Source organism: Mesoplodon bidens, assembly GCF_964165515.1.
Source record: "Mesoplodon bidens genome assembly, chromosome: 15".
Taxonomy (NCBI): Eukaryota; Metazoa; Chordata; class Mammalia; order Artiodactyla; family Ziphiidae; genus Mesoplodon; species Mesoplodon bidens.
In genome coordinates this window covers 25,410,222-25,436,119 of record NC_138171.1, presented here as the reverse complement: position 1 = coordinate 25,436,119, position 25,898 = coordinate 25,410,222, and the positions used below count along the sequence as shown (strand labels likewise).

At 46.8% G+C, this 25,898-nt stretch overlaps 1 protein-coding gene across 1 annotated transcript in view; it reads left to right on the top strand.

Annotated features, from left to right (window-relative positions):
- The window catches only part of CHMP4B (charged multivesicular body protein 4B), a 48,043-nt gene extending 23,273 nt beyond the window's left edge, over positions 1-24,770 (top strand). The window contains exons 2-5 of the mRNA XM_081256975.1: positions 19,484-19,661; positions 21,380-21,494; positions 22,549-22,675; positions 23,907-24,770. Of these exons, the coding sequence (XP_081113101.1) occupies positions 19,484-19,661; positions 21,380-21,494; positions 22,549-22,675; positions 23,907-23,971 (485 nt within the window). The 3' untranslated portion in view covers positions 23,972-24,770. The remainder of the gene's footprint in view (positions 1-19,483; positions 19,662-21,379; positions 21,495-22,548; positions 22,676-23,906) is intronic.
- The last annotated feature ends 1,128 nt before the right edge of the window (positions 24,771-25,898 follow it).

Here is a 25,898-nt window from a genome sequence, read left to right as displayed (position 1 = left end):
ACCACTGGTGACAAGTGGAGAAGGGACCAGAAGGGGCAACCCCTAACCCCATCACACACTCCCCTCCCCCTCCTTTCCCCCGCTCACACACCCCAGTCCGCAGCCTAGTGAGCAAGCACCCAACACAGTCCCCTTGCCCCCAAGAACACACACCCAGCTGACCCCACAGGACTCTACCCTGGACACAGTCCTCTTGCTCTTGGGTCCTCATTGCTCCAGCTGCTGGGAGGGGCCTTCTCTCGGTGTGCTGAGGAGCTAGAAGCTGCGGCTTAGGCCGATGATCTGTGTGTGGGTAGAGAGGCTTTTTGAGCCCTTAAGGAGGGAGAGTCTGAAGTTGCCTTTCATGTTCCAGCCTTGATCCAGGTCTGCCAGAATTGAGAGGGGTGACAAGTGGTTACGGGAGAGGAGGTGGGGATTGCTGACCACTTGCTTCTCAGAATGAGTGTAGAAATAAGAGGCAGGAAACAGGACCTTAGCTAAACTCCCACCTTATCCCCCTGACCTAGGTGGCTGGCAGGGTGCTTGTAGGGGAGGAAATGGCCCTGTCCTCTTGAGATGCACTTCAGCTTCACTTTCCTTTTGTTCTGAGAGCCTCGGAAACTTCCCTGTATGCATCTCCCCACCATGGGACAGGATCTGTGACTGGGAAGAAAAGGAAACAGAGAGGTTCTCGTCCTGGGAGGTAGGGTGACCTTATATCATCCAAATCAGGACACTTACGAGAGGAGAAGCAGATGCCATTAATATTTACCCTGGTACAGCAGATATAAACTGGGACTGTCCGGGAAAACCAGGATGTATGGTCACGCTACTGAGAACTTGGGGTAACCCAGTTCACACACACACAAAAAAAGGTGCTGAGGGCAGAGGATAGCTAGAAGAAAATGTCAATTCTGTTGTTATCTTTCTAGAGGCAGTAAGATCTGTGCAGAGGCTGTTGCAGTGGTAAAGGCATGGAGGAAATTCAGGGCAGCCGGTTTGGGAGATGGAAATAGTAAGGAAATTGACCTGCAGAACTTGGTGGACCAATCAAGAACTCCTGCTAGATCCAGGAGGTTCTGGCTTTGGGAATATCTGTCTCCTTTTGCTCTAGCTCCCTCATTTTTAACTCCTTGGGGGTCATGGATCCTTTTGAAAATCCAGTAAGTGCTTCAGAAAACTACACATACAGTACATAGGAAATGTTGCATGTCGTGTTAGGGATTCTGGAACCCAGGTTGAGAATCCCTGCTCCAGATTCTCTCCCCTGCTATTTTTCTGTTCTACCTCATTTTCTGAATTGGCCAGTTTGGTTTTAGTTGCAGGTGACTGGGGACTTGTTGACCCATGACTGTGGGAAAGGGCAGGGAGGAGCTGGTCTCTTTCTGCTCATTTATTGATTTACTGACTGACTGCCCGTGGGTCTGGGCCATGGCCACAGGCTGCTCTAGCTTGTAGCTTTGGATCCTGGGGGTAAAAGAATCGCTGCCTCCTTCTACCCCCATTTCTCTCCTCTGGAATCTCCTAGCAGATTTTGGAGAAGGAATCTGATTGGCTGCTTGGGTCATGTGCTCATGACTAGACCAATCACTTATGGAGGAGGGGCTGTTCTGCAGCCCAGCTTGCATCACAAGCCTACTCCACCCCTATGGCCAGGGAGGCAGGGTCTGTTTGCAAAGGCTTGGAGTTTGAGGGGGTTGGTCCTTAGGAAAACAATTGCCCCTGCACTTTTCTCCTCGTCCCTGGTAGAGCTCACTGCTCCTGCTCATCCATTCTTTCTCAGCCCCGGTAGGGCCTGTGGAAAAGGACTGGAGACCTGGTTTCTGGTCCTAGGCCCACCCCTCCACCAGGCTTTGGTTCAGCGGGGGTTTACTGAGCACTTACTCTGTGCCTGAACCTCCCTGGGCCTTAGTTTCCTCCTCTGTACAAACAAGGTTGGATTTATTCCCCAAGAGTGTGTTTGTCCAGCCAACCATCCCTCACTGAGCACCTACTGTGTACCAAGGATGCTGAGATAGAGAGACACAGTCCATCCTCCCAGGAGCTCACATTCTAGTTAAATTACAGGCACTGTGAAGATGGAGATATGCGATAGGGTTCCAGGACTCTGAGGTTCTGTGCCCACATTTTTTGTGGACTAAGGCAAGATTGTCTTTTTCCAGAAAGGCGCCAGCTTCCTGTGGCTCATCTTGTCCTCCATCCCTTGTTGCCATTTGGGTAAGGAAGGTGGTTTGTCTTTACAACCCTCTCATGTATCTCTGATTCTAAAAGGAGAGGAGGCTGGTTTGGTTTTCTCTCTTACTTTGGAGAAACCCTGAAAAGTGTTTTTCTGCTGGCATTCCCCCCCGCCCACTTCCCCACTAAAGACCCCAGCCCCCAGACCTCTGTTGTCATCTAAGTTGCCAGGGTGCTGTCATGGTTGCTCAGGCGGAAGGGGGCTCTTGTTGGCATGGATTCAGCTGGAAGTAGAGGAAGAAAAGACAGCTGGAAAAGAAGCATTTCATTCCAGCCTGGGAAAGGAAACCAAGGGCAGGCTCTGCTTCCTGTCTGTTGCAGCCAAGAACCTGGTCAACCCAAGTAAGCCCTGGACCTGGCGGGTACTGGGAGGAGCTCAGTCAGGGCCTTCACTCCACTGCGGTACCAGACCACAGTGGCAGTGCCGGGCGTTGTTAAGTTGTTCTTAGTAAATGTTTGCTGTTTTAAATAGAACTGCCTTTTCATATCTGCGGATGGGGAAGAAATTGGCTGTTTTATTTAAGTTACTTTTGTTTGTTTGTTTTGATTAGATAGTCATGTAAAGGGTCCATAATTTTTAAAGTGCCTCCTCTGCCTCAGCCATTCAGTGTCCCTTCATGAGGCAACCGATTAAAAAGCCCAGAGATAGTCTCTGCAAATTACAGACATATACCTATATATTTTCCTGACACACATGCAGAAATGGTAGCAATCAGGTTACCTTTGAATCCTGTGCTCTTTACAGTTTTGTAAGAAATTACTTAGATTTGACCCACCCAGAAGTCCCTGAACTTCTTTGTCTTTGCCGTATGGATTTAGAGAAAGTTAATTCAAATTTCAGGCACTACTTTGAATTTTGAAGTTCATATCTCCATAGAAAGACCTGCTGAGAATGGTCTTTCCCTTCCTGCCTCATCTTCTCTCCCCTGAGTCCCTAGTCTCTCTGAGAAATGGTATCTCAATCACCTGATTGCCCCTGCTGGGAGCCTGGAAGTCATTCCTGACTCCTTCTCCATTTCCTTCCCCTGTACATTCAAACAAGTGATATAGGCCCATGGAGTCTTCCCTCCTGGTATCTCTCAAGTTCATCCTCCCCTGGTCAGCCCCTCTGCTGTGGCCTTAGTTCAGCCCCTTAAATCCAAACCCTCTGGGTTATTGTAGTGGGTTGCCAGTCCTTTTTCTCCACAGCAGCCAGGGGGCTTTGTGAAGGGCAAATCTGATCAGCTCCTGGCCTGCTTCAAATTTTTCACTGGCTTCCCTCTAACTCTGGGATATTAACAAGACATAAAGCTTGTTCTTGCGTTTCTCTCTTGGGCTTTTCTGTTTCCTCCCTCCCTCATTCTCTCCTGCCCTCTGTTCTTCCTGCCTGGGATAGGTGCCTCTTGGCTATCTCTTATCATTCTTTAAAACGTTGTGGTAACTCCAAACGTTAGGTTCTCCTATTTGGGGCGCCCACAGTTCCCTGTGCGTACCTCTCATCATATCGCATTGTCCATCTGTCTGCTGGTTTGTGAGCGCCCTCAGCCTTGGGACTGTATCATTTTTGTCCCTGCTTTTGTAGCAGTGTCATGAGCAAAGTGTAATTCCTCATATAGTAGAAGGAGCATGGATTTGGGTTGTACAAGGTATTTGTCATTCTAAGTTGTCAGAATACTGGCATGAAGTTGTTTGTAATATTCCCTTCTTCTCCTTTTAACATCTGTGGAATCTGTAGTGATGTTCACCTATCATTCCTGATATTAGTAATTTTTTTTTTCTGATCAGTCTGGCTAGAAGTTCAATTTTATTCATCTTCTCAAAGAGCCAGATTTTTGTTTCATTGACCTCTATTGTTTCTGTTTTCTATTTTATTTAATTTTTATTGAGATATAATTGACATATAACATTGTATTAGTTTTAGGTGTACAGCGTACTGATTGGTGTGTATATATGATAACCACAATAAGTGGTGACCCAATAAATGATCACTATAATAAGTGTAGTTAACATCTATCTATTTTCTATTTTATTGATTTTCACTTTGATCCTCATTCCCTTTCTTCTATTTTCTTTGGGTTTTCATTTGTTCTTCTTTTTCCGGTTTCTTAAGGTGGAAGCTGAAGTCACTGATTTGAAGTCTTTCTTCTTTTCTAATATAGGCATTTAGTGCTATAAAATTTTCCCTTTGTGCTTTAATGGCATCCCACAAATCTTGATATGTTGTGTTTTCATTTTCATTCAGTTCAAAATACTTTGTAATTTCTTATTTTATTTCTTTTTGGACCCATGGGTTATTTGGCAATATGTTATTTAGTTTCCAAATACTTGGGAATTTTCCAGAGATCTTCTGTTTATGATTTCTCATTTAATTTTATTGTGGTCAGACAACATATTTTCTGTGAGTTAAATCCTTTTAAATTTATTGAGACTTGTATTATGGCCCAAAATTTGATCCATCTTGGTAAATGTTTTGTTATACACATGAACAGAATGAGTATTCTGCTGTTTGTAGTGGAGTGTTTTACAAATGGCAATTAGGTCAAGTTTGTTGTTCAAGCCTTCAGTATCCTTACTGATTTCCTGTCTACTCATTCTATCAGTTGTTGAAGAGGGGTATTGAAATCTGACTGTGATTGTGGATTTGTCTGTTTCTCCTGGCAGTTCTATCCATTTTTGCTTCATGTATTTTAAAATTCTTATTAGGTATATAAACATTTACAGTTGTTATATCCTCCTGATAAATGGATGCTTTATCGTTATAAAATGACCTTTTTCGTCCCTGGAAATATTATTTGCTTGTCTGATATATTAATTAATATAGCCACTTGAATTTCTTTTGAGTAGTGTAACCAAGGTATATCTTTTTCCATCCTTTTAGTTTTAGCCTATTTGTCTTTATAGTTGAAGTATATTCCTTGTAGGCACCATATAGTTGGATCTTTTACTTTATTTTATTTTTAAAAATAAATTTATTTATTTATGTGTTTTTGGCTGTGTTGGGTCTTTGTTGCTGCGCACGGGCTTTCTCTAGTTGTGGCAAGCGGGAGCTCCTCTTCGTTGTGGAGCGCAGGCTTCTCACTGTGGTGTCTTCTCTTGTTGTGGAGCACAGGCTCCAGGCGCATGGTTTCAGTAGTTGGGGCATGCGGGTTCAGTAGTTGGGGCATGCGGGTTCAGTAGTTGGGGCATGCGGGTTCAGTAGTTGGGGCACACGGGCTTAGTTGCTCAGGAAGGAAGGACCAGGAAGTCCCTTGAGCAGTTTTATTATGATGTGCTTTGGTATAGTTTTCTCTTGCTCAGGGTTTGTTGAGCTTCTTGGATCTGTGGATTTTTGGTTTTTATCACATTGGAAAAATTTTGGCCATTATTTCTTGAAATATTTTTTTATTTACTCTTCTCCTTTGGGGACTCCAGTTACACTTACAGAGGCTGCTTGCAGCCATCCCACAGCTCACTGAGCTCTTTTCATTTTTAAAATTATTTTTTTCGGGATTTCCCTGGTGGCACAGTGGTTAAGAATCCATCTGCCAATGCAGGGGACAGGGACTCGATCCCTGGTCCAGGAAGATCCCACGTGCTGTGGAGCAACTAGCCTGTGCACCAGAACTACTGAGCCTGCGCTCTAGAGCCCCCGAGCCACAACTACTGAGCCTGCATGCCACAACTACTGAAGCCTGCACGCCTAGAGCCCGTGCTCCGCAACAAGAGAAGCCACTGCAATGAGAAGCCCGCACATTGCAATGAAGAGTAGCCCCTGCTCTCCGCAACTAGAGAAAGCCCATGAGCAGCAAAGAAGACCCAACATAGCCATAAATAAATAAATAAATAAATAAATAAATAAATAATAAATAAAAATTTTTTCTGTGTTTCATTTTTGGATAGTTTCTATTGCTATGTCTTGAAGTTTACAAATCTTTTCTTCTGCAGTTCTAATCTGCTGTTAGTCCCATCCAATAATTTTAATGTCTGGAAGCTCAATTTACATCTTTTTAAAAAATATATCTTCTGTAGGTCTCCTTAACTTTCGTCTTTGCTAACTCTGACATCTGTATTAGTTCTAGGCTACTTGCAATTGATTGATTTTTCTCTGCATTGTGGATAGTGTTCATTTGCTTCTTTGAAGGTAACTTTTGATTCAATGTCAAATATTGTAAATTTTACCTTGTTGGGTGTTGGATATTTCTGTATTCCTATAAATATTCTCAAGCTTTGTTTGGGCATAGTTTCCTTGGTAACAGTTTGTCCTTTTGGGTCTTGCTTTTAAGATTTGTTAGGTGGGCCCACAGCAATGTTTATCTTGTATAAGGCTAGTTATTTCCTGCTGTTGAGACAAGACCCTTCTGAATACTCTACCCAAAGTCCTGTGAATTATGACTTTTCCAGTATGGCTAAGGAGCAGGCACTATATCTAGCCCCATGTGAACACCTACCTGGTACTGTTTTCTCTAATCCTTTCAAGTGGTTCTTTCCCTGGCCACAGGTAGTTTCTTCATACACACGTACTGATCAGTATTCTACTGAATACTTGAGGGGGGACCCTCTGCAGATCTCTAGAGTTTGTTCTCTCTCTGCAGCTCTCTCCTCTCTGGTACTCTCTCCTGTGAACTCTAGCAGTATTGGTCTCCCCAGACTTTCGACTCTTATCTCTTCAACTCAGGAAGTCTGCCAGGTTCTGCCTGGGTTTTCTCTCCTTGCACTGAAGTCTGGAAACTCAAAGCAAAAAACTGGGGCAATTGTAGGGCTCACTTTGTTTATCTCTCTTTTTAAAAATAAATTTATTTATTTGTTTGTTTTTGGCTGTGTTGGGTCTTCCCCAAGAAGTTGGCTGCGCAGGCATTCTCTAGTTGTGTTGAGCAGGGGCTACTCTTCGTTGCGGTGTGCGGGCTTCTCATTGCGGTGGCTTCTCTTGTTGTAGAGCACGGGTTCTAGGCGCCCGGCCTTCAGGAGTTGTGGCTCGCGGGCTCTAGAGCACAGGCTTGGTAGTTGTGGCGCACGGGCTTAGTTGCTCCGCAGCACATGGGATCTTCCCGGACCAGGGCTCGAACCCATGTCCCCTGCATTGGTAGGTGGATTCTTAACCACTGTGCCACCAGGGAAGCCCCACCTTGTTTATTTCTCATCTCCCAGAATTGCTGTCCTTTTTTGCCTGATGTCCAGTGTCTTGAAAACCATTGTTTCATTTCTTTTAGGTGGGGAGGTAGATCCATTCCCTACCATTCTTCTTGGCTAGAAGCAGGAGTGTGGATTTGAGTCTGCCAGTTATTCACAAGCTTTGAGAGTTTAGCAAGTTACTGGATCTCTCCAGCCTCCAATCTCCTCATCCATAAACGGGCTAAAAAGACTAATTCCTTACTGTGAGGATTAAATGAAGGAATAAAATACAAGGCTCTGAATAGGTGTTAGCTCAGGTTAGTATATGAAAAAAAACGCAGGGCCAAGATTTGAGCTCCATGCAACTATTAGGAATTGAGAAGAGGAGGGAAAGAATCCAGGAAAAAAAAAAAAAAGCCAAGAAGAAATCGTTGTAGGGGCTGGGGAACCTCAGGCCAAGGGTATCTCCCCAGAGGCTGGCAGAAGAGAGGGATTTCCGAGAGAGGATGTCAGCAGTCCTAGAACTTACAAAGAGATGGAGGATGAGGGCATCGGGGCCTGCAGTCTAACTGCAGTTACCTCTTCTCCCTGAATGACATTTGTGATTGATATTTGTGGCTATTGTTTGATCTGAGTGTTAACTTCCTCCACCCAGCTAGAGCAGCAGAGTTCAGAGGCTGGAAGTGGTCTCTGATTTTCCTAACCCAGTTTGTGAAAAAGAGATACTGCTAATTTCATTGGACAGGAAAAACTTGATTATGTTAAATACTCGGGAAATGTACTGATGTTAATTACATTTTCCGGATCACACAGGGTCAATCAGAAACAACCTTTTGTGTTTGTTTCAACCAATCACTGGAAATCTTAGAGCTGTATAGTTTCACATATTGTTAGAGCTGGAGGAGGACCTCAGGAGGGAACTGATCCACTCTTCTCATATCCTTGATGAGGAGTCTGAGGCCCTAAGAAATGAGGGGCCTTACTAAGTGATGTAATTTGGTCTTGGCAGAGTTAGATCTAGAAGCCGAATCCAGGAGCACAGGACCTGGGTTGCAGGTTCTGTCTAGTCAGAGGTCTCCCTAGGAGTAGTGGAAGGAGCATTGTCCAGGGGCAGGGCACCTGGCTTGGATTCTTCCTTGGCCATTACCTCTAACCATGTGACCTTGAGCAAGTTGTTGAACGTTTGGGGCTTCCATTGCCTGTCTTTAAACTGGGCATAACCTTAACTGCCTGAAGGCAAGGGGTTGTCCTCCAGAACTAAGATGTTGCGGGGTGGTCAGGTGTAAGGTGGTGGGCAGAGGTGAATTGGAGAGTATGTGCCCCTTCAAAAAGCGCTGCTGCTACTTAGCGCCACTCGGTTGTTGCCAGACAGCAGTGTGGGCTCAGTGTTGCCGGAAAATCTGCATTTTCAAAAGGAAGCCCAAAATCTGGATTTTTGTGTGAAATGTTCATTCAAATCAAATTTATGCGTTAAGACATGGGACAACTAAGACAAATCTGTGGACTGTATGGGTGTGCAATTTTAGCCTCTGATAGCTGTTTAAATGAAATTCTGTGACCTGGTTGCCATACAGGAAAGAACCTTGCCTTAGATCCCAGAACATAGGCTATCTGACTGTGGCCCTTAAAAACCAAGGGCAGGGGCCTCCCTGGTGGCGCAGTGGTTGAGAGTCCGCCTGCCGATGCAGGGGATACGGGTTCGTGCCCCGGTCTGGGAGGATCCCATATGCCGCGGAGCGGCTGGGCCCGTGAGCCATGGCCGCTGGGCCTGCGCATCCGGAGCCTGTGCTCCGCAACGGGAGAGGCCACAACAGTGAGAGGCCCGCATACCGCAAAAAGAAAAAAAAAAAGAAAAAAAAAAAAAAAAAAAAAAAACCAAGGGCAGGTCACTTTCCTTCCTGGGATCCTAGTTCCCCAGCCTGGCCTCGAGTTACCCTTATCACAAGGAGGTACTTCCTGGATGCCTGCTGTTTCCAGGAAGTGGGACACCTCCTCTTCCTGCCCAAATTGAACCCAGCTGCAGCAGAGCCGTGGGAAGCCATCATCTGTCCTTTCGGGGACAAGAGGATGCAGCCTCACAGGCCTTTGCGCTATTCCCCTGGGAGAGCCTGACTCCCCTTGGCCATTTTCTTTTCCTCCTCATGGCCCAGGCCACTCCCACTGGCCCACTCTGGAATCATCTGCTGTTTACTCTGGGTCACTGCCACCTCTCTCCAAATGTAGTCACAGGGGAGGTCCCAGAGGAGGTCCCAGACTCGCTGTCCCTTAAACAAGCCCTGGACCCTTTGGTTTTAGAGTTCTAGGCATTCCAGTCAGGGTTAACACAGAAAAAAAGAGTGGACAAGTGACAGGGGTTTGAGAAACCTTACCAAGTTCTTACAGCTGTGGTCTCTGGGTCCTCTAGAATACAGAGGGGAGGTCATTTTCGGTCTTGGAAAAGATCTGGAGGCCATTACAGGGAGAGAGGACAGAGGGCCCAGCCCACTGGCCTCAGAAGAAATGACAGGGCAACTCTGGACTTTCTGGAATGCCCCCCCTTCCCTGTCTCAGTGCTGTTCGGCTCTTGAGAACCTTAAGAAGCTTGTGGTCTAGGGAAGAGATAAGGCAAGCACGAGGAAAGAAGACATTTATTCTTTAAAACAAAACCAAAAGCCTCCCTACAAACTCCCTAACTATGTAGAATTGTCATCCCAAATGCAGAGGGGTTGATTAAATGGTTGGATTTTATCACGTGTATGTCTAACCAATTTAAAATCCACTAGAATTTTGTTGTTGTTGTTGTTAGTCAGAGGCTTTTACTGCCTACTCTCATGGATTATCGATTAGTTGAGAGTTTCTGGGCAGACTGAGCTGCCCCTTGGATGCCTTTGGTGCTAGACTGCTGGCTTGTAGAATCTGTTGGGTGGGGAAGCACAGAGGCTCTCAGATCCCCAGACTCAGGCAGAAGCAGGCCAGCTGGTGCAGGGTAGACGTTCCTTCGTGGAATAAGAACATGTCCTTTACAGATAGGCAGCCTGGCACTGATCCCATGCTTGCCACTGCTTAACTGTATGACTTGGGCAGGCGATAAACTCTTTGAACCTCAATTTCCCCATCTTGAGATGGGACACTACAGTACCTACCACATAGGGTAGGATTTTTGGGGGGGACCAGTGAGCACATAAAGCACAAGCCATGGTGCCTGGCATCCAAGAAGCCCCCCATAGGTGTTAGCTGCTGTTATATATTTCTCTCCACTGTGCCTCAGCTGTATACTGTTTCTTGGAGGGACACGCTGGGCTGGGGGAGGGACAGGAAGATACAGAGCTCCTCAGAGAGAATGTCAGACACGGGCAAGGAAAGAGAGAGGCAGAAAAGGAAAATGCTCATGTTTATCGAGTATTTTCAGAGATTATCTTTCTCACCTGTCCTTGGGGTAGCTATATCACTCCCATTTTCCATTTGATGAAGAGGTGACATAATTTACCCCAGGCCAGTGTGACCCAGGGCCAGGATTCTGACACCAAGCCCTGTGCTCTTTTCTTTGTGCCCCAGTGCTGGTACAAGTCAACCAGGACAGAGGTTGATGGAGCTTGTGTTGGGTACATAATCAAGGTGGTTTTAAATTGTTTTTTCCCAAGCTGTTTTTTTTTTGGGGGTGGGTGGCACAGGGACTCGTAGTGGTATTGGTTCTTTTTCTACTAAAATAGGCTCTGAGAAGTCCTGCAGGTAGTAATACCAGTGACCAACATGAACTGAACACGTATGCATGTCTGGCCCAGTGCCAGGAGCTTCACATACATGTCTCATTTTAATCCTCACAATAACATGAGGTGGGTTTTATTATTACCTGAGGATTAGTGAGGTTAAGTAATGTGCTTAGGGTTTACTTGATAGTGCAGCTGAAACTCACAGCTGGACAACTGGACTCCGTAAATGACCATTGTAATTTGATGTGACCCTGCATTTCCTAAGCTTATTTGACCGTGTCTTATCTTGGCTTTACCTTTCTTTACAGAACATACTTTCTGTTTGCTGTTTAAATGACTTTGAGGCAGTTTGTTAGATTGTTAATTGAGTGGGGCTTACTTCTTTCATCTCTGTCCATGTTAAACAGTTACGAGGCTTTTTTCTTTCTCTCTAGAATTTTCCCTCGCAGGGAGTACTATACTCCCTGTGTGTTTGCTGATGAAGTCAGCCAGGGTTTCAGGCTCTGCTTTCCTGGTCATACACAAGTACTTATTTTATCATTGCTAAATGGAGTGTATTAGCTCCAGGCCACGGAGAGCAAATTAGGGGAACTGGGAGATACAACACAGAGAAGGAGGCTGCTCTGAAAAATGCTGTCTGCACCTCTAGCCTGAACTCTCCAGCTGTGGGGGAATAAACACAGCAGTGTCAGGGACAGCATTCTAAGGCTTTGGCAGGATGAGACCCTCTTTTCCACAGGTGAGCCTGGGACACTGAGTGACGATGAACACAAAATCGACTCTGGGCATTTTCGTTTTGGAGACCTTTCTGTAGGTTCCTGGCACCTTTATACAAGGTAGAGAAGTGAGAGCCCAGTCCTGCCCCCGCCTTCTGAAACTACAGGCAGGATCAGCAGCACCTATTCTGGGGAGAGTCCTCTGGAACCAGGCAGACCAGCACCTCTTTTCCGTTCGTTTTTCTTTTTCTTCTAAATGGGGACTTAGGAGAGCATATCAGGTAGCTTTCCGGTTCTTTGATGTGTCAGCATGAGCTTTTATTTTATTTTAGTTTTATTTTTTATTTATTTTTGGCTGCATTGGGTCTTCATTGCTGCGCGCGGGCTTTCTGTAGTTGCGGCGCGTGGGCTTCTCATTGCAGTGGCTTCTCTTTTTGCGGAGCAGGGGCTCTAGGCGCGCGGGCTTCAGTAGTTGTGGCTCGCAGGCTCTAGAGCACAGGCCCAGTAGTTGTGGTGCACGGGCTTAGTTGCTCCACGGCATGTGGGATCTTCCCGGACCAGGGATTGAACCCATGTTCCCTGCATTGGCAGGTGGATTCTTAACCACTGCGCCACCAGGGAAGTCCCAGCGTGAGCTTTTAAATAGGGTTTGCAAAAGACAGAGTTTATGATTGGATGAAAGAGCATTAGGAGACCGTTTTCCTTATGCCGGGGGAGCTGCTGATTTATTTATAGCGACTTAATTTGGAGGTAACAGAGTTGAGGTGGTGGAAAGAGCCCTGGGCTGCAGACCTGGGTTCTAGTCCTGATTCTTCCTCTAACTCACTGTGGGATCCTTGCAGGCCGTGTCACCTTTTCTGGGCATCATTTTTTCTCAGTTTCTAATGAGATGGGTTGGACTTTGGGATCTCCGAGAGTCCTTCAAGCCCCCTCTACCTTTGATGCCAAGATTGTAACTCTCATTTGGTCAGGGTTTGGCAGGACGTCCAGTGCCATGTGGTGCAGGGATGCTTACTGATAACCGTCCCTGTGGGAGGATGGGTTTCTTTGACATTGGTGGTGAACTTTGTAGTTTTGACTTTAGGTCTTTTCTTGCCCATACACAGGGCAGATGACAGGTGACCCCAGCAAAGCAACTAGTGGCTTGAGGGCCAGGTGTGGTTCTCCTGGCTGAGGGTACACTGAACATCTGAGGTTTATTCGTGGGCGCAGTGAGCAAGGAGCATCTGACTGATTGCTGGAGGTGGGCAAAGCAGGGCTCCCTCAGCTTCACCGGCTCCCTGCCCGCCAGTAGCTCTGCCGTGACCAAGCCACTGAAGGTTCTTCTGAATTCTCACTTAGCGTTGCATTTGTGGGTAAGTGTCCCCTGGAGTGTGTTTGTGTTTTCTATGTAGTTCATGCTGAGAGTGGGAAAGAACCAGCGCTCTCCTCCTCTCCCAGCCCTTGGACCTTCTGCTGCATGAATTCAGATGTAGAATCTTGAGTCTTTGAAAGGACTCTAGACATCATCATTCATTCAGTGAGAGGATATTACTGGACCCTCCTTCTCCCCAGTGCCTGAATCTCAATGTATTAGTCATTAGTGTACAGTTATGAGATCTTAGCATCTGTTGAGATGCCCTGGGCTAATGGCCTCTATTCTGAATGCCCCCAGATCAGGGCAGGCAAACTTGCCCTCCTCAGCAACTCTTCAAAGATAAGTCTTAAGTCTGCCTTTGCCCAGGAAAAAGGAATGCCCGACCTAGTTGTACCGAACTGATGCATTCTTTGAAAATGGTTTCTGTACCAGTCACTAACAGATGCCTTGCAGAAGGAGTTTCTGGTCCTGGGTGAATGTCTTTTCCACTGGTCTCTCTGCTTCTTAGGGTATCTCTTCTGTATTTTTGCTTCAAATAGCTGTTCAGAGTTTCTAATGAAGCAACTGTCTGGAGACCAATGTTTATTTCAACATGGTTGGAGTTGTTTTTGCTTCAGCTTTCAGAGCCAATAAAGCTGGTTATTAGATTCTGTAATTGCCGCTGTAATTACTCTCTTGGAACCAGCAAAGGCATAATTAAATATGGAGATTCCGAGGACTATTTTTTTCCATCTAAAAACAACCTTTTAAACTTCTATTGGCCTGGGGTAGATTTCAGTTGTTAAAGCATTGGGTTTATGAATGATAAGGCGGGGGCGGGGGTGGGGTGGGGGGGCAGGGTTCTTTGGCAGAAAAGGGATTTATTTGGACACCTTCATTGAATATTTGGTTTAGATGAACTCCTTGTTAACCCAGTACTTGTTTTTATTTTTTTTCCATTCCCCCCCACCAGTTTTATTGAGATATAATTGACATATAACATTATATTATTTTTAGGTGTATAATGTAATGATTTAATGTATGTATATATTGTGAAATGATTATCAAAATACATTCAGTTAACGTGCATCACCTCACATGATTACATTTTTTTTAAACCTTGTATTGAGAACTAAGTACTTGTTTTCTTAAACCAACCATCAGGAATTTGGAGAAGTATAAGGCAAGATACTAAGAGCTAGTACATATTTATGAAAAACATTGGGTCAGGCCCTTTAGGCTTTGGCTATATATAGAAGCAAATTTTTGTGGTCAGCAATAAGATTGGGATGGAGGCTGTTTTAGTTGAAGTGGAACGGTCTGCAGGAAGAGAGGCATTTTTACTCATTTACCTTGCCCTAAGTTATACTTCACCAGTGTGCCACATGTTTGTAAGATACGGGGTGGTTCAAGTGCTCTGAATATTTATGTTTACACATATTCTCCTCGCAGCCCAAAGGCTGACCCCATGTCAAATTTCAAGGTTACTCTACTCATGAACCATGTATGGAAAGGGGGAAACAAATCACATACCCTTTCACTTTGAGGTTCTCAACTAGCTGAGAAATACACACAGGATTTAGATTGGGGTAAACAAATGGCGGTCCTGGAGAGTTCACTGCAAGGAGGGGAAGAGACCGTGTGAACCCTGCAGGCAGGAAGGGGAGCCCTGGAGGGCCAGGCTGTTCACTCGGGACCTTTTCCTCCCCTCAGACAGGGCACACCTCGTGGCGAGGATACAGGGGGAAAGGTGGGTCCTTGCAAAAGTTCCTGTTTTATGGACCAGGACGAAGGCAGGGAAAGAATGCTGCCCAATGACTGTTTTAGCCAGTGTTTCAATGAGATGTTATCTTTTCTCCATTGAGTAAGAGGTACACAGGAGATAACATATGGGTGTACCCCACAGTATTTTCATATACTGCAGAGTATATGAAAAACTTAAAAAAACAGGTGAAATTGGAGATTCAGTTTAATATATATTAAGCACTTGCTGTGTACCAGTCATTGTGCTGGATGATAGTTTGTAAAGATGAATAATATAAACATTATTTCATTCATGGGGGACTCTTGCTTACCTCCCTGGTATGTTTGGGTGTTTGCTTCCAGATAATTTATTGCTTGGGGGATTTTAGCAGCGGGGTGTAGATCAGAGAAATGCCAGATTGCCATGCAAGGAGTCACTGCCAATTGAAAATGTATTCGATCAAAAGTTAAAGCAGTTCTAAACCTATGATGTTAACAGGCAAGGAATGGTTTTAAAAATCAGAACGTAGCTAGCTAACTGTATAAAATCAAGGCTCCCGCTACACTCAGGACACTGAGAAGCAAGGCAAATGTCATCTTCTTGTTCGTTCTTGAGAACTGTCCCAGTGTCACTTGCCATCATCCCGAGCCCGTGTGGGAAGAGCAGAGGCCTGGGGGTTTATACAGACTAGTGGTTGAGCCTTCCCCTCCTCTCATAACAGCAGGATGAGCCACTCCACCTTTCTTTTTTTTTTTTTTAATTTATTGATTTTATGTATTTACTTTTGACTGCGTTGGGTCTTGGTTGCTGCTCGAGGGCTTTCTCTAGTTGTGGGTAGCGGGGGCTACTCTTCGTTGCGGTGCTCAGGCTTCTCATTGCAGTGGCTTCTCTTGTTGCGGAGCATGGGCTCTAGGCACGCGGGCTTCAGTAGTTGTGGCGCGTGGGCTCAGTTAGTTGTGGCTCTCGGGCTGTAGAGCGCAGGCTTAGTAGTTGTGGCGCACGGGTTTAGTTGCTCTGCGGCATGTGGGATCTTCCTGGACCAGGGCTCGAACCTGTGTCCTCTGCATTGGCAGGCGGATTCTTAACCACTGTGCCACCAGGGAAGTCCCCACTCCACCTTTCTGATCCCCAGTCTTGTTGGTGTGGATCTGGGATCTGTGCCCTTGGACCATGCGGGAGGATTGAATGAGGAGACGGGCAGGACTGCAGCAGCCGCCCTGCTTGCTTATCATGCAGCCGGCGCTCAGAACACCTATTGAATCTTGACTGGTGAACAAGTTGTTATAGGCTGGGCTATGTTGTGGGTGATGGGGAGGCTGAGGAGGACCTGGGAAAGGGGTACGTGTGGGACATTGGCCTCAGAAGGCTTGAGAATCACTTGTTGATTAGGGTGTGTCTAAGTCGGTTTCTGTGGAAAAGCAACACAGTATCCACGAAGTCAGGAGGAAGCAGCCCCAGGCCCTGAGCATTTGTATACCAGGACTCTCCCCGGATGCCTTCCATGTGCCATGATGGTCAATGGCAAAGGGATTCGGAACTGGTGCTGAGGCTCCCGGAACCAGGCTTGTGGCGAGAATCCCAGTCCCTTGCCTCCCGCAGGGCCTTGCAGGCCACGTTAAACCACGTGGAGGCTTTGTCCTGTGGGCAGAGGGAGCCGTTGCGGGTTCTTAAGCAAAGGAATGGCATGGTTGGATATGTACTCCCTCTTCTGTGATCCCACAGTTCCCTGGACGCTCCCTGCTGCACTGGATGGTGCCTCCAGGGCAGGGTCCTATCTTTTTCATTCATTGGGAGGCATAACAGTTAGTATGGTAGCCCATGGACTTTGGAGTTCCATACCTGGCTTAATCCCCTCTCTGCTGCCTACCACCTGGTAACCTGAGTTACAGAACCTCTCTGAACCTGTTTCCTCATCTGCTAAGAAGGGTGGTCATTTCTACCTTAAAGGGTTGCTGTTGTGAGGTACTTACTTGGCAGGCATGGCTTAGGACTAGCGGAAGGTGAAGACGTTCAGTAAAGGGTCTTGGGGACCCCTGGGTGTGACTGCAGGTTGGATTTTTTGAAGTCATAGGCCATCTGGCCATTCATACCAGAATGAGGGAGATAACAGGTTGAATGGCTTTTCAGCTTTTAATGAGGCACATTTCATTGTTCTTCAGATTTTTAGCAGTGTTTCTTTAGCCTGCTTTATCCTTTGGCTGGAGGAATTTTCCTGGTGGTTTTTGTCTGCTGCTTTTATTTTTTCATTTTCATTTATTTATTTATCTATCTATCTATCTATCTATCTATCTATTTATTTATTTATGGCTGCACCAGGTCTTCATTGCTGCACGCGAGCTTTCTCTAGTTGTGGCGAGCAGGGGCTACTCTTCATTGTGGTGCACGGGCTTCATGGGCTTCTCATTGCGGTGGCTTCTCTTGTTGCGGGGCACGGGCTCTAGGCACACGGGCTTTGGTAGTTGTGGCATGCGGGCTTCAGTAGTTGTGGCTCGTGGGCTCTAGAGTGAAGGCTCAGTAGTTGTGGCACACGGACTTCGTTGCTCCGTGGCATGTGGGATCTTCCCAGCCCAGGGCTCGAACCCGTGTCCCCTGCATTCAGGGCAGGTGGATTCTTAACCACTGCACCACCAGGGAAGCCCTTGTCTGCTGCTTTTAAAGGAACTATGGACTGCTTACATACAAGCCAAGGCCCTATTTCCTTAGCATATGATTCTCAGGGTGCTATCCTAGGCTAACAGGGAGCTTTAGTGGAAGGAGTACGGGACCTATTCAGGGGACATATGGAGAAACCACAGCCCTGTTGGGGAGGTGATTGACTGTTGCCTACAGCCTGCAGGAGGTGGCTTTGGTATGGAGCTGGGGGGGCACGAGTGCGTGGGTGCATATGTGTCTACATATGTATGTGAGGCTAGTGCTGTCCAGGCCGAGGCAGGTGCCGGCAGCCCATTCCTTCTGCTTGATTCTGTGCAGAGCCTCCTTCCTGGCTTCGATGCCCAGCTAAGATGTGTGCTAAAGATGCTTTTCAGTGTAAAGAGGGGAACTAAAATAGTAAGGGGAGGGAAGCCTGGGTTTTGAGTCGGGAGGTGTGGTTTGGCCCTTGCTCTGCTACCAAGTCATCTTGATCAAATTGCTTGCCCTGACTGAACCTTAAAACAAGATTATCTCCTATAGCCTTAACACACCAGAAGGCTGAGAGTGATGATGGCATTGATTTGACCAAATGGTCAGACTCTAGATTAGTCCCTGACAGGGAGTTCTGTCTTTATTTCACTTGTGCTGTTTTCTATGATAGGGAATGCTATAGTTATCATCTTCAGGCATGGGGCTTTTGGCTTTTGTTGAATACGTTTCCAGAAGGAAATTACTGGGTCAGAGGGCAGAAACAATATTATGGCTGTTGCTGTGTGTTGCCATGTTACTTTTCAGAAACATTATAACAATTTACAGTTGTCGGCTATGTGTGAGATAGCATTTTAACCCCAAATGATCCAGTATTTGCTATAGTCGTTATTTATTATTTTGTAATTTAGTTGACATAAAATGATACTTTAAAGCTGCTTTGGGCTTCCCAGGTGGCGCAGTGGTTGAGAATCTGCCTGCCAATGCAGGGGACACGGGTTCGAGCCCTGGTCTGGGAAGATCCCACATGCCGCGGAGCGGCTGGGCCCGTGAGCCACAACTACTGAGCCTGCACGTCTGGAGCCTGTGCTCCGCAACAAGAGGGGCCGCGATGGTGAGAGGCCCACGCACCGCGATGAAGATTGGCCCCTGCTTGCCGCAACTAGAGAAAGCCCTTGCACAGAAAAGAAGACCCAACACAGCCAAAAATAAAAATAAATTAATTTTTTAAAAAAAGATACTTTACCTTAGCAATGACTTCTGAGGACTTAAAAAAAAAAGCTGCCTTGTAATAATTAGAGCTGCTGGTTTTTTGGGTGTGCACTGTGTTTAATGTTGTGCTAAGTGTTTCTGTTATGTTATCTCATTCACAGTGAACCTATCAGGGAGGCTAAGTAGCTCACTAAGTCTGAGAGCTGGGGTTTGAACCTAAGGCAATTTGACTTCAAAGCACATTCTTTTTCTGGGTGCCCTCCACGCTTTGATTTGTGTGTGTGTGGTTACCAAAGAGTGTGAACTTTTGCTTATGTGCGTGGCTGCATTTTGAAGTCTTTGAATTATGTATAATTTTCTTCTTTTTACAATTTACTTTTCGCTGCTTTGGGTCTTCGTTGCTGCACATGGGCTTTCTCCAGTTGCGGCGAGCAGGGGCTACTCTTCGTTGCGGTGCACGGGCTTCTCATTGTGGTGGCTTCTCTTGTTGCAGAGCACGGGCTCTAGGCATGTGGGCTTCAGTAGTTACAGCATGCAGGCTCAGTAATTGTGGCACATGGGCCCTAGAGTACACAGGCTTCAGTAGTTGTGGTGTGTGGGCTTAGTTGCTCTGTGGCATGTGGGATCTTCCCGGACCAGGGATCGAACCCATGTCCCCTGCATTGGCAGGTGGATTCTTAACCACTGTGCCACCAGGGAAGTCCCTAGTATAGTTTCCTTAGGAAATTGAATGTGCTTTTTGTGTAGGAGAGATTATTAGCCCTCTGTTATAGTGGAAGCAGAAACTGAAGTGCATCCATCACAGTTAGGGAGAAGACTCAGTGAACTCTAGGACATTGCCCTGTGTCTGGGCTCTCTGAAACCCTGTTTTCTTCCCCCTGTGCAGCTGCCCTCCAGGCACTGAAGCGCAAGAAGAGGTATGAAAAGCAGCTGGCACAGATCGACGGCACACTGTCAACCATCGAGTTCCAGCGAGAGGCCCTGGAGAACGCTAACACCAACACCGAGGTGCTCAAGAACATGGGCTATGCCGCCAAAGCCATGAAGGCTGCCCACGACAACATGTACGTGGCCACCCACTGGTGGAGGGGGGCACCCATGTGGAAGGGCAGTGCTGGCCCTGGAGTGCCTCAATCCCGGGCCATGGCCTTGGGCAGACCCCTTGACTTATCCATTCAAGCACCTGAGTTTGTTTTAATTTGCATTCTTTTTTGGAACTCCTTCTAAAATGGATTATGTGCCCTGCTGCCCTCGGAAGCAGATCTCATGGAATGAAGCAGTGTTTTCTGAGTAATTCAGGGTTGGGATGAATATAGAGTTTCAAGCTGGAAAGGTCCTTAGAAGGTTCTCTCACCCAAGCCTCTGATCATCAAGGTGGGGAAGTTTGTCCCAGGGAGGGGAGGTGACTTGCCCTGGGTTTGTGTAAACTTGGATAGAACTGGGATTAGAATCAATGCCCGTGACTTTCGCCTCATGCTGTCAGGGGTCCTGAAAAATGTGGTACATTTGAGGGCTTTAACTCCCTCTCTTCTTAGGTCTGTTTTTGATGGAATTTTCTGCCTCCCCCCTTGCTCTTGGGCTTTGGCTATCATGTTGACAGTGTTCTTGACCTCAGCATTCCTTCCTTTATGTGGCTACTTCTTATATACAGTGGCCGAAGAAACTAGATAACCGAGCTTGTTATATTTGTAATTAAAGGCCAGGGTAACACTAGGCCCCAAATGAGGGCCTCTCCCAAACAGAACAAAATTCTGCATTTGTTTTAGTGCTTGAACTTGGCATCGTATATTTGGGGGTGCTTGGAGCACCTTTTTGCTTCCTTTGGGTACTTAGCCACACTGTAGAACAGTGACTGGCCAAATGCAGCCTGTGGGCCTGCTGTCAATTTTTGTAAATAAAATTTTATTGAAACACAGTTGTGTCCATTAATACATATTGTCTGTGGCTGCTTTTGTGGCACATGGCAGGGTGAATTTTTGTGACAGAGATTGTATGGCCCACAAATTCTAAAATATTTACTGTTTGGCCCTTTACAGAAAAAGTTTGCTGATCCCTGTTCTAGAAGTGTGGGATTGCAGGAAAAGTAGCCTTCAAATAACTGAGCTATCGTCTGAGGGGATGCTCACTGGACTGAGCTTCCTGAGCGAGGTCCATGTCTGCTTCATGTCCATGTTCTCCAAGATGCCTGGCGCACAGCACGTCTCAGTGAATACTGTGCATGCCTTGAAGTATACATGTGTATATTATATTGATTAATTGTAAGTTTATATGATTGACAGTGTTACAGAAAATAATTCTGCATTGTTTGCTTTTCCTTTGGGGCCTAGTAGAGGAGCCATAAGTGGATCTGTGTAGATGGGAAGGGCCTGTCAAATGGTGTGGCTCTGTTTTATGATTTGTGATTTTATCTCCCCCGGTGCAGAGTTGCCCTTGAGCTTGAAGAGCTACTGGCCCAGGAGTTCAAGTCCCATGGTCTCATCCAATGTGTTTACCAGCTTGCAGGAGAGACCCTGACAATGGCACCTAACTTTGCCAAGCCTTATTTCCTTAAGGTGTTGGACTAGGCAATGTCTAAGGATGCTTCCATCTTCTTGATTCTGTGATCCTCTGTTTTAAAGAGGAGGAGGAAGACAAAGTAGAGACAAAAAAGGAATTCCTCAGAGGGAGTAATTGTGGGACTGGGGCTGGGCAGCAGATTGCGGGGAGCAGGGCTTCTGCTTCTGCCTCACAGGCCCTCTTTACACAGACTGTCCAACATGACATCTGTCTGTTTCATTTAAAGGGACATCGATAAAGTTGATGAGTTAATGCAGGACATTGCTGACCAGCAGGAACTTGCAGAAGAGATTTCAACAGCTATTTCAAAACCTGTAGGGTTTGGAGAAGAGTTTGACGAGGTGAGTGGTTTCGTGCAGATCACACAGGCTTCACAAATGATTCCTGGGCTGCCTCTGATGTGCTCTTGAAGCCTCTCTGGCAGGGAATATGTGGTTTGGAAATCACCAGTTCTCGTCCCTCCAGAGACTTGAGCATAAACAGGGCATGGTATTAACCCTCCCTAATTCTGGGTTTTGAGGGCTGCTTTCACTGTTTGGGGAGCTTAGGTGGAGTAAAGGAACCTTTGTTGGGACCCCTCAGCAGACTTCAGGTCAATATTGGTTTCAACAGGTAGTTACCTGCACCTTTCCGTGGTGAGTCCTGGGCTCAGAGCTGGGACAGCTGAGGTCACCATGCCCTGGAGAAGTTTACAGGATTTGCCCTCAGACAACTCTGATGGGAGATAAAGGTGAAGCCAAGGAAGGAACATTTACACCTGATCCCTCCTGAAGGATCCGTCTGGAACTTGGCCACCTACCAATTTCTGCTGTGGCAATTAGAACGTTGGGTCTCTTAGGTTTTTAAAATACAGTTACAGGCCCTGTACCTCATTCTGCCTTAGATTTGAGTCCACTGAAGGTCACGCTCTCTTCATCAAACCTAATTCTTTGTGCTGATTCCCACTGTATAGCTGAGAAAACAGCCTGTGGCTCTTACCCTTGGCTCCCAGCACCAGGGTTTTCATGTTTTCAGACTGGAGTTTGATGGACTAGTCAGGTTCATTTCAACTCAGCAGACATTCCTGAACATTCACTCAGTGCGCCCAGTTCTGAGATAAAGAAATGGGAATGATAAAATACAATCCCTTTTCTCAGGATGCTCACAGCCTGGTGCAGGGACCCCAGACGTAGACAGCAATAATAGCTCATAGTGTGTTACGTTCACCAGTAGAAGTATGTTTAGGATGTTTGAGTCACAGAGTGTGGACCTGGAGTTCATCTCCCCTCTGACCTTCTCAGAGGGGCTGTGGAGCTTTTAAAAAATGAGCCATCCGCTGAGCCATCAGCTAAGAGGTACCACTGGAGGGGCTGGGATTCCCAGGTTGTCTCTCATTTTTGTGTTTGCTTTTACCAGGATGAGCTCATGGCAGAATTAGAAGAACTAGAACAGGAGGAACTAGACAAGAATTTGCTGGAAATCAGTGGACCGGAAACAGTTCCTCTACCAAATGTTCCCTCTATATCCCTACCATCAAAACCCAGTGAGTACTTCTTAGCCACGGTCATGACATACCCATGACCCACGTGGTGGGTAATCTTGTGGTTGGTTGGCTTCAGTTTGGGTCCTGAGTTGCCCAGAGTTGAGAACCAGATAGGATCTGTTGTGACAGCCCTAAAGACAGTGTCACCTGCTCTTTCCTAGTTTCTCTGTAGAGCAGGGTTTCTTAACCTTGGCACTGTTGACATAGCCAGACCATTCTTTGGGTGGGGACTGGGAGGGGGCCCTGTCCCGTGCTCTGTGGATGTCTAGCAGCACCCATGGCCTCTACCCACTAGATGCCAGTAGCATCCCCCTCCCCAAGTTTTGACAACCAAAAATGTCACCGGAGTTTGCCAGATGTTGGGGGGTGGGGCGGGTCACAGCCAGTTGAGAACCATTATTGTAGAATTACTTTCCCTGTGTCACCAAACAAGGGGAGAGTTTGACAGCTCTTGCTCCCCGTCTAGTATCCTGTGCTGTGCACACCTGTAAAAGCCAGGGCCTCAGAGGTTGCCACGGTAGGAAGGAAACAGCTTTGGCTTTTTTAGAAACCTGGTTCTATAAAACCTTCACTTCCTTCTTCCTTGGCCGCGCCTCCCGCCGCCCCGCACTGTTTCACCCTTGGGTAGAAGTATTCCACACAGAACTTCTAGAAAAGGTGAAGCTGCTTGATTTGGCATGGAGAGAGAGACCAGGGAGCGGGGTGTGACCAGGCTGTGTCACCTCACTCTCCCACAGATCAAGGGGAAGTGGCCCCTCTAGTCAAGTCAGCTGCCTGGGGTGGGGTGAGGGCAGAGGGGGTCTGGAGGCTGTCCAGCAAGCTGCCAGCAGTGTATAGAGGTGGCTTAAGCCCTTGAGGTGGAAGGGGGTGGCGGGCGGGGATTAGAGCTCTTCCGGGGTTCTTCCCACTCTCCCCCACCTTGCATGCTCTGGGACTGAGGCCATGCATGGAGCCTGATGGACTCTCAGTGTAGAGTCCTCCCCGCTTTGTCTGGCTCCAGTGTCAGGGGAGGGGAGGTGCTGGGGAAGGTGTGCCTGGTTATCTGGAGTTGTATGTTGCAGCTTTTAGGCACAGAGAAGCAGTCTGCTGATAGCCTGGAGATGAGGCTGGCTGCAGGGGCGGGGCTGTTTTGTAGACACCATGTAGCGCAGCCCTGGCATCCAGCCAGAGTGTGTGGTGAGCACTGCAGCCAGCCTTCCTAAACTAAACAGCCTTTCCTCTCTTCACACAGCCAAGAAGAAGGAAGAGGAAGACGACGACATGAAGGAATTGGAGACCTGGGCTGGATCCATTTAACTGGTCCAGCGCGGGCTGGGCCCAGACAGACTCTGGTGGCCTGCGAGGCGGGCAGGCACATGCGTGTGTGGGGCAGGCAGGCCGTGGTGCAGGCAGGTTCCATCGCTCTCGAATCTCCCTCCAAAGCAGTAGGGCTGTATCACTGCTCACTCTGCATAGCATGGTCTGCACCCAGCGGTACGGGTTGGGGGGAGCGGGGTGGGGGGCTGGGAGGTGCCTGCTGTTTATAATGTTGAATTTCTGTAAAATAAACTGTATTTGCAAATCCAACATTGAGCTTCTGGACTACGCTAACTCCACTGCTGAACCTCAATGGAAAGGGTCGACCGTTTGCAGTTGAAATGATCTGAAAATGTAGCCTCTGTCCTTTTATGTCAGCTGACTTGTCACACATCTCTTTGTAAGTCTTGTATGGTACTGGCAGAAGAATCATTTTTTTAAGGCCATAGGCTTTTCCTTGTCCTTGGTTGTAATAATGCATCTGATTTTGGTTTCCTCAAGAGCTGTATTTCTGTCCATCACGTATGTACGGGCCCCCGTGTTTCCCACCCTGGCCCACTCCTCTCTCCCACTCACCTGGTCTTTTTGGAGTTTGTGACACTGATTTGAAATGGATGGTGTTCTTCTGAGAGCGTGTGAGATTGTTAAATTCCAGCTATACATTTTTCTAACATAGCTCTAAGGTCCTTGTTGCTGTTTGTGATAACTGAGAGATAACTCATTGGAAACATGTGCATACATTTATATTCAGATGAAGTTATGGTTTGCACCATCTATTAAATATCTCGATTAATTTTCATACTTTGCCATTGTGTTTAATCATTCTGTCATTTGCTTTGGGAGTTGGCCCTTTGCAAGCCAGCGTGGTATCCAGTGGAGTCTGTAGAAACATGGAAGACTTGAGCATGATGTGTATCAACAATTTGAACCAAGAGCAGAGCGTGTCTTACTAGAAATGTGTTTAGGTTCCAGAAGCCATGGATCTGTGACCTTCACCTTGCTTGGGGACCCTCTGGGCACAGTTCAGGAGTGAGTTTGTTCTTGTGTGGCTCCAGGGTCTTCCCTAGTTCTCCGTCAGCATCCATGGGCAATGCCAGCAGGACAACAGACCCTCCACCTGTTGGAAAAATTGGTGTGCCCACTGACTAGGCCCATCTGGTGCCTTTCCTGTGGGGTGGAAGCGTAGGGCAGTGACTGAGAATCTAGCACACAAGTCCTAGTCTCAGGTCTGCTGTGACTTGCCCTGTGACTGTGACCCGGCCTCTTCCACTGTCTCTAGTTTTCCTTAGTTTTATACTACCTTAAGAATCTGATGAACACTGTGGGCCCCCTCCTTCAGAAAAGTGGATCTATGCCTATTCATCCCTAATTCTGCATGCAAATTGGCAGAATTGAGAGGATCGCCCTCCAGTACCCATCCCCAAACCTCTTGAGATTAAAACCAACCTGATAAACAACAAGGTCCTACTGTATAGCACAGGGACCTATATTCAATATCCTGGGAAAAACCATAATGGAAAAGAATATAAAAAAGAATGTATATATGTGTATAACTGAGTCACTTTGCTGTACAGCAGAAATTAACACTGTAAATCAACTCTACTTCAATAAAAAAATAAGAAAAAGTCAAAAAAAAAAAAAAAAGAGGCAACCTGAGTTCACAATTAAACACGCCATCGCTCACTGGGTGCCAAGCTGTCCACCTGCCCTGGATCACATTTTCCCATCTGTGAGACAGCGGGGTGGGACCAGATCATTTCAGATGTCCTGTCTGAGAAGCTGCTCCTGCCCTGCCCCTCACCCCTCACTGGTCCTCCTCCCAGGGCTGCCACACTTAGAATCAGGACTTGACCACAGTGGCTTGAAAATTCATGACTTGCCTGGATGTTGGGTCTGGACGTTCTCAAAAGTTCTTTCCACCTCAACA